Below are 9,035 nucleotides of genomic sequence, written 5' to 3'. Positions count from 1 at the left end.
GTCTCTGAGAGGAGCTGCATGGTTTCCTAGCTCACTTCCTCTTCCTCCCAGCATTTTATTCTGTTTACTCCTCCCACCTATGTTTTAACCTATGAGGGCCAGCCAAGCAGTTTCTTTATTACTTAACCAATGACATCAACAGATTGATATATGACACTCCCACATCAAGCAGATGGTATAAATAGTATAAGAGGCCCCACCCCAGTGGGCGGATAACTACTGGCTATAGGATTTCCTATAGCACCTCCCCCTTTTGTTTAAATAAGAGTTCTAAGCCTAATACAAAATTATATACAACAAGAACAAATATATTTAATAATTATCCCATCCTAGTTTAAGTCTTGTATAATAAATAACTTGGACAAGTCATGAGAGGAACGTACTATAACTATCTAATCTTCAACCCCATCGAAGATCCGAGAAGGGAAATAATATTACTTGAGTAAACAGAAAGTGCAATCAAGCAACTTCCAAAATGTGCAACAAATGACAGAGACAACTGGCTACCTGGGCAATCACCCAAAGTCTCATTTGCAATGTTGAAGCAAACAACTTTGGCTAAGGCCTAGAATAACTGACGGACCATTTTCAGAGACAGGACATTTTTCAAAACCGTCTTACCCTGTCTTGGCAAGATTTGACAGTCCTGCTTATCCATTTCTGGATACCATGTACCTTGTCAGTGGTTGGGGCATGGGCATTTCTTTGCCCAAAGGCCAGTTTTGCCAAGAAGAAAACAAGCTCCAAGTGGAGTGTCTTTGGTGTTCAACATTGTCTCGGGAATATATCAATGCTACCAGGAGCAATTGTGTTTCACTTCAACAGAACCCTAAATTATTTAAATGCCATATTATACAGCTCTTTGAAGTGGTTGAAGATTACCTATCTATGCAGAATATAATCTCTATGTATCTAAAGAACCTGATTAGTCTAACTATAAGCATAACAAACATAGATGACTATGGATCTATAATTCTTTTTGTTTGTTTGTTTTTTATTTATTTTTTTTATTTTTTGAGACCGGGTTTCTCTGTAGCTTTGGAGCCTGTCCTGAATCTAGCTCTTGTAGACCAGGCTGGTCTCAAACTCACAGAGATCTGCCTGCCTCTGCCTTCTGAGTGCTGGGATTAAATGCGTACACCACCACCGCCCGGCTAGATCTATACTATATAACTTAAAGACGAAGACTTCATATTAGAATATTGTACAATAAACAACTGTGCAAAAACTGAGGACAATGACCTCAAAATGTAAACAATGTATAAGTATCTTGATCAGAGGTAGAAATGTACATTGCAATATGATAAATATATATCAATATATAAAAATGTTTTAAGCAGAGGTAGAAGCATGTATTCAATATTCAATATAATTGAACATTGTATCAATGTACAATAATCTATACCAATGTAATTGCGTGTAAATTATAACTCACAAGCATTCACTCTATTACTCACTATTATTATTAGTGTGAGTAAGCTCACACTAATCTATTATCTCATCCAATTTCCTTTTTTTTCCAAAGAGATCCCTGAGCCTATAAAAATTTTCCCCCTAACCCCCAACCCTATAACAATTACAATCAACTCTTAAATGATGTCCCTAATCCTGAGGACAAACTTTGTTGGGAGAGGAGAAGAGACTGAAAGAAAGATTTCCTGCAAGCAGGAGGGAAGATCTGTCTGCCTTAGCAGAGGGGGTGGATGGGCCTTGTCTCTTAAAGGGACAGGACAGATCATTACTGTGTGTGCAAGGCTCCTGGGAACAGCTGAGTTCTGTGTTTAGACTTGAGTTCCATTCAGAAGATGGTGCTGTGTGGTATGAAAGAGCCCTGAAGCCCTGCTGACCTGGGCACCTTATAGCAGGATGTTCTGCCAGCATAATTGCTAGTGGGGGATGGCCTGCCTTTCTCAACCATTTTTTTCTCTTCCTAATTTTTACCTTCCTCCCTCTTCCCCTCCTCTCCTTCCCTCATTTGTTGAAGTGATGAGAATAAAACCTAGGACCCTGTCCACACACATTGATGTTCTACCACTGAGCCCCAGCGTTGTCTCTTTGTTAATTTAAAATTATTTTATTATTATGGGTGGTGGGAGAGCATTGCCACAGTGTGTGTAGAGGTTAGAAGACACAGTGTATATATGGAGCCACCCCTCGCCTTCCATCTTTGTGTAGGTTCTGGGAGTGAAGCCAGTCATCAGGTGTGGTGATTAGAATACAGATGACCCCATAGACTCATATCTGAAGCTTAGTCACTAAGGAGTGGCAGTATTTGAAAGGATTGTAAAGATTAAGAGGTGTGGCCTTGTTGGAGGAAGTGTGTCAATGGGGCTGGATTTTGAGGTTTCAGAAGCCCATGCCAAGCCTAGAGTCTCTGTCTGTGTCTGCAGGTTATACTGCTATGATCAGCTTCTCTTTCTGGTTGTCCCCCCTGTGAAGTTCCTCATTCCCAGGCCCTGCCTGAGCTCTGGCCTGGCCTAGAGAGAGCTGTTACTCTGGGGGTCAAACACCCATGTAGTGGAGTCTCCTTCCTGCCACATACTTGCCACATGACGGAATGCAGGCCAGCATGCCCTGGGGGTAAGGCTGGCATGATAGGACTGGCATTCACACCTCTTGCAGGGCTGTGCTTTGAATCATATGGGAGTCTAGGCTGTCCCTTCTTACTGTGCCCAGTGCAACCAGGATCGGGTATGGGCTCCCCGGGGAAGCAGCAGGCCGCACCTGTTTTCAGATGACTTTGTATGCTCAGTGTCTAATCACGGCTGCTTTGGTTTTATAAAGTGCGTCATTGTGGAGCCTCGAAAATGCATTTTCCCAGGTCACATGCCTATGTAACTGTCCCACACCCAGCACTGCTACACATGGGCTGTCTTTGTAGCAAGTTAGAATCAAGTGAAGGCCTCCCAGCCTGGAGCTCCTGGAACTTCAGCACTCACTGCTTGCATGGGCTCGCATATTGTCTGCCCTATAGCCTTGCCTTATAGGAGGATTGAATGAGTAACTCAAGACCAGGCATGGTGGCATGCATATACTGCCAGCAGTCCCAGCCTTAGGAAGCAGAGGCAGGAGATTGCTGAGGGTTTGAGGTCCGCCTGAGATAAATCGTGAGTACAAGATATGCCAAGAATATGTACCAAGACCCTGCCTAAAAATGAAATGAGATGGAAGTGTTGGATGTGAGACATTGAGTGAACAGTGAGGAGTGTCCTCCATCAGGAGGGGTAAGATGGTCTCGGATATCCCAGGGTTCCCTCAAACTCCACACCAACCTGAGATTGCCCTGAACTCCTGACCCTCCTGCCTCCACTTACTTGGGGGAGTTTGGGGATGGCAGACATGTGCTGTCATGCTCCACTATGATCTGTTTATTAGGAGAATGGATTATACATTTTCCTAGAAGTCTTAAATTTTTTATTATTTATAAATTCTGCCACCTACTAAGGGCTTTAGAGCTTCTAGACCCTCCAGTTTAGGAGCTGGGAGCGTAGTTCAGGTAGAGCTAGACTAGGATCAGTCCTGAGTACTGAACACACACACACACACACACACGATAAACCCTCCTCAAAGAGTCACAGTCTTTAAAAAAAAAAAAAGTGTGGGTGTGAGGAGTGGAGCTCTTAGCAGGATCCTGCCAGGATTAGGGTTGCTGTGATGTGATTGCTAAAGCACCCCCTCCTCAGAGTTGCTGCCATGTTCCATATTCTCTAATGCGCATGAATTGTGGTGTTGCAAAGCTGCTTCAGTAGCAGTGTGTAAAGCTGTACCATGTCCTCTCCCTGCCATCTCACCCAGCTGAGGGACCTCGTGGATGGGATGCTATGTTGGCTATGTTGTAATGGACAGTTATGATGTCCTGGCTGTGTAATGGGCCTGCCCCTGCAGCTTCTTGCCCTCAAAGCCTTGTCATCTGGCTGGTTCATCTCTGTCTGTGCCTCTCCCATTGGGGTCAGACTTGTGAGCATAGCTTGTGTGGCAGCTGTGGGTCCAGAGGCCTCTGTCCTAGCTTGGGAGCTCACTCGGGGACCACTGCCCTTATCATGAGCTGGCTGTGACTGAGGTCTTTGCTCATGCTTGTTTCACAGATTGGCCATGACTGAGGCTTGGGTGGTGTCACAGTGAACACTCAGGCAGCCTGCAGGTGTCACTTCAGTGTCCCCGGAAGCCATGACATAAGAGGAATCATGGCTCATGTCTGATCTGCCCTGCTTCCTTGTATCTGTCCACAGTATTACAGTGTGAGCACTAATAAAACCTTTGCTATTGTTGTCCTACCCCTAGGCTTGTGGGATTGTGGCTTCTCAGGATGGATACCTAGCTCCAGGGGTGGAACAGACTTTCGTGAACCTGGCTGTGGCCGCCTCTCTGGATACTGGGCTGTGTTTCTCTTGACCATGGATCTGGTAGTTTTGCTTGTTTTGGGTTTTGTTTTGACTGGGACTGGCTCTCTCTGTGTTGCTCAGATTAGTTAGTTTTGAACTCATTGGCTCGAGTGTGGCTCTTGTTACTTCTAGGCCCTTGGGAAGCTTGAGCCAGATGGTAATAATTGCATTGACATGCACCAAACCTACCGCTGTCTATCATTGAGCCACAGTGTCTTGAGAGTGGATGCTTGGTGTACTTGGGTGCTATGGAATTGAACTACCTCCAAAAACTTGAGGAAAATATTTTCAGTCTAGACTTTACCATTGAGACCTGTGAGGTAGATGAGCTATGGCAGGTACTGTGCCATTGGCACCTTTTCTCACACATGACAAACAGCCTGTCTCCTTTCTGTCAGTCTTACTGCTCTGGGGAGGTTGTTCTAGAGACTTGCTGAAGTATTTAGTTATGGATGTGTGTGCATGCATACTGCATATGTGGAGAGGTTAGATGATAACTTGGGGGAGTCTGTTCTCTCCATCTTATGGGTTCTGGAACTCAAATTCAGGTTATCAGGCTTGTAGAGCAAGCACATTTACCTGCTGAGATGTCTTGCTAACCCTGCATAGTGGCATTTTCATTTGTTCTTTCTCTAGCATTTACTCCAAGCCTTAGGTCTTTTCCTGCTGTTCCACCTCTCCCCCTCTCTCTCCCCTGCAGCCCTCTGTACTTTTCCTCCTGCCTCTCATTGTCTGGGTATTTTGCTCTGCTCACAGGTGCCTGGTTCCCCCAGAGAAACTGATTATAATTGCATTGTTTTGAACCTGAAATGATCTCGTGCTGATCAGTGCTGGTTCAGAGCTTGGGGTTCCTGCCCTGGATTATCCTTTTGCAGTCACAGGACAGCATCCCTTCTGACTCAGTCTCTTGACCGCTAGCATCACAGGCAGCCCAGGCCAAGGAAGTTTATTTATTTGTTTATAAAGACCGAATCTCACTATGAAGCCCTACGTAACCTGAAATTCACTATGTAGATCAGACTGGCCTCAAACTCACAGAGATCCTCCTGTCTCTGTCTCCTGAGTTCTGGGATTTGAAAGTGTTTAAGGAAGGTTTGATAAACCTCTTAGGAGCACTCAGCCTCTCAGTCTCCCTGCAGCTGTGTGGATGACACCCTTTAACTTATCCATATCTCTCTTCACTCGACCCTGGTGTGTTTTATGCTGGATGTCCAAGGCCTGGGCCATTGGTCAAGAAGAGATTTGCCTCTTGTAAGCTCTGGTGTTTGGGAAGGCCAAGCAGGACACCTACATCTGGCCAGGCAGAGGGAGTGGGCAGAACACTCCCCTGTGGGGACAGGGTGATAGCAGCCTGATGCTTCAGAGTATGGAGCCCCCTTCTTGATTGTTACTTCTCCCAGTTCTCACTAGGGTTGATGCTGCCTGCATTTGAGCTTCAGCCTCCATAAAACACCAACATAGGGAAGCCCTTTTCATATAGTTACTTTTTTTGGGGGGGGGGGGCAGGGTCTCACTACATAGTCCAGGTTGTCTTGACTCACAAGACTTCTGCCTCAGCCACCCCTCTGTCCAATTCTATGAGACCCCACTGCTGCATAGTGGCTGTTTACTTCCTCATTGGGGTAGTTTGCTCCCCCAGATGACTTCTTCCTCCCCATAGAGGGGTATCCTGTTGATGCCAGTGAGGGACGGAGGTGGTAGTTAGAGCCCGATAAGTAACCTTACTTTCCGGGCATGTTCTGGGCTGAACAAGGGGTGTCATTGGTGTGGCATGGAGGACTCTTGGCTTTCCACACAGATGAGTGGATGCTTTCAGTGTGAGGCTGTCTCCATCCTGGAGGATGCTGCAGCATGAATCTGTGTGAGGACAGGACGGGTGCATTCTGGTGACTCAGGGTCACATCCAGAAACTCCATCCACACACGGGGTGAGGAAGGAGGCTCTACCACTGCCTCTCCCTCGGCGAGCCTCAGTGCTGGGGTTTGGCTTTGCTCTGGCTGCCAGGTGCACACATTTTTACCAGAACCAGGGTGTATTTTGGTGATGGCAAAACATTGTGTATTGTCACCTTAGGAGTCTGGCAGGAGACCACTTGACCCTAGGAGTTCAAGAGGAGCTTGGGACTGGGTGTGAGTTTCTGCCTCTAATATCAGCACTCAAGAGCCAGAGTCAAGAGGATCACTAGGAGTTTAAGGCCAACCATGGCTATCTAGCAGTGTCTTGTTCCAACACAAATGAAACAAAACAACCAAAGGCCAGCTTGGACAACACCTGAAGAGGAAAAAGCCCAAAACAGGAGGGTACTTTTGTGCTGTCAGGCCATATGTCCACTTGTGACCACTTTCTGACTTTTCTGTTCTGTTCAGATTCCCAGTGGAAATCCATTATATGAATCTTACTACAAGCAGGTATGTCTAATTGCTATCTTCTTGTTTTACATTTTAATTTATTTTACTGTGTAGGTGTGAATGTGTTCACTTGTGCCATCGTGTGCCTGTAGCAGTCAAGGAACAACTCTTGGGATCAGTTCTCTCCTTTCGCCACGTGGGTCCCAGAGATCAAATTCAGGCTGTCAGACTTGGCAGCAGGAACCTTTGTTCACTGACCATCTCTCCAGTCCACCAGTGCCTTTTTATATATTGTGTATGTAATCGTGTGTGCATGTGTGTGCTAGTACTGGAGATGGAACCCAGAGGCACCCATCTTTGTTGTTGAAGTTGGGAACACACTTAAAGCAACTTTTTGTGAGCACATATGGAGACAGCATCTGTAAGTGGTTGTGTTGACTCCTGTGAACACACATAGAGATAGCTTAGCTACCTCTGCATCTGTAAGTGGTTGTGTCGACTCTTGCTGTCCTCTTTCAGGTGGACCCTGCCTACACAGGGAGAGTTGGGGCCAGCGAGGCTGCGCTGTTTCTGAAGAAGTCGGGGCTCTCTGACATCATCCTGGGGAAGGTAGGGAAGATGAAGCATAGTCTCCTAGCTACGCAGACCCTCCCTGGGTAGGGCCAGGACACTCAGAGCTTCTTTGCTGTAGCTGGTGGAGCTAAAGGCCTTTAGAACTAACTTTTCAATCCCATCCTAGCATTTGAGAGGCTAAGGCAGAAGGATCATGAGTTCCCAGCCAGCCTGGGCTACATAGTATAACCTGTTTTGAAAAAATAAATCAAAGCAACAGTGCTAAGCATGGCAGAGAGCTCCCTTAATCCCAGCTCTCTTGAGGCAGAGGGCTATGGATCTCTGGAGTTTGAGGTCAGTCTCAGATGGTGGTCCCCGTCAAGGTAGAGTGCTTCTGGTGTCTTGATAGCTGTGGGTTTGCATTGCCATGTAATGACTGAATAGGGAGCTAAGTGGGCATCTGGGGTTCTTTGGGCCCAACCACCAAATGGCTGTGTGCCTGGCAGAGTTATTGGTCCCAGCGCCCATGGCAGAGAAGCAGTTAATGTAACTTGTGACGACAGTCATACTTACAGGCATTTTTATGTCTCCACAGATATGGGACTTGGCGGACCCTGAAGGTAAAGGGTTCTTGGACAAACAGGTATCTACACATACACAGAACAGGGGAGGGGCTGGGCACCCCTGAGGCTGGGCAACTTGTACATTTCTTCCACTGTCTGCTGTCATCCACACACAGCTGCCAGGCTCAAGTGAGGAATTCTCACTTTGGAGTACAGGTCTGTAAGTATCACCTGACTCGGTGACATGCCTTTGACTGTCTTGGGACTGTCTCAGCCTCTTTACCTGCTGGTGTCATAAAATTGCCCTGACAGAAGCAGCTCTGGTGAAAGGGCACCTGTGGCTCACAGCTCCAGGCACAGCCACTTGGGACAAGTCAAGCTGGAACCTGAAGTAGCTGGTCACATCCAGTCAGAAGCACAGGGACCTGAATGCTCTCTTGTGTTCATTCAGCCCAGGGCCTAGCCCAGGGGTGTTGCACCCATACATCCCAGGAACCTCTCACAAGCCCACCTAATTGAAGCAGCTCCTCACTGAGACTTCTTCTGAGGTAGTTCCCATTGTGTCACTAAACAGCAAGGGGGCTGGAGAGAGGACTCAGCTGTAACCAAGTTCAGGTACCAGCACCTACATTTGTCAGCTTACAGCCACCTCTAACTCCAGCTCAGAGGGATCTGATGCCTTCTTCTGGCCTCTCAGAGCACCCACCCTTACATACATGTATACATACATACACACCTTTAAACAAAACAAACCTAAACATCGTGATGAATTTACCAGTGACTAAAGCACTTTAAAGATTTAAGGTAATTAAAATAAATTGTACTGTGTATGGTAGTGCACACCTTTAATCCCAACACTCAGGCAGCAAAGGCAGATGGATAGATCTTTATGAGTTTGTGGCCAGCCTAGTCTACATATTGAGTGCCAGGCCACCCAGGACTACACAGTGAGACCTTGTCTCTTAAAAAAACCAATCAAACAAAAAACCCCACAGGAGTGGAGGGGAGACTAGAAAAAAAATTGTGTGTGTATGTGTCCAGGCCATGGAGGTCAGAAGGAGGTGCTAGATCCCCTGGAGGTGAGGTGATCGGCAGTTGGGAGCTGCCTGATTGGGGTGCTGGGAACTGAACTCTGCGGGAGAAGCATGTGCTCTTAACCACAGAGTTATGTCTTCAGCCTAAAGACTGTT

The 9,035-nt window shown here is 46.7% G+C and overlaps 1 protein-coding gene across 7 annotated transcripts in view; it reads left to right on the top strand.

Moving 5' to 3' along the window:
• Eps15l1 (epidermal growth factor receptor pathway substrate 15 like 1) overlaps window positions 1-9,035 on the top strand; it is an 85,522-nt gene that overhangs the window by 16,027 nt on the left and 60,460 nt on the right. For all 7 annotated transcript variants that reach the window (XR_003378074.1, XR_003378073.1, XM_013350726.2 and 4 more), the window contains exons 2-4: window positions 6,749-6,790; window positions 7,250-7,339; window positions 7,878-7,925. Coding sequence is in view for 5 of the 7 variants with exons in the window: in XM_013350726.2 (XP_013206180.1) it covers window positions 6,749-6,790; window positions 7,250-7,339; window positions 7,878-7,925 (180 nt within the window). In the remaining 2 variants the exon portion in view is untranslated. The remainder of the gene's footprint in view (window positions 1-6,748; window positions 6,791-7,249; window positions 7,340-7,877; window positions 7,926-9,035) is intronic.

The sequence above is a fragment of the Microtus ochrogaster genome, linkage group LG1, assembly GCF_000317375.1.
Source record: "Microtus ochrogaster isolate Prairie Vole_2 linkage group LG1, MicOch1.0, whole genome shotgun sequence".
NCBI classification, from domain to species: Eukaryota; Metazoa; Chordata; class Mammalia; order Rodentia; family Cricetidae; genus Microtus; species Microtus ochrogaster.
Note: the sequence above shows the minus strand (reverse complement) of the source record. Positions and strands in the feature narration are given on the sequence as shown.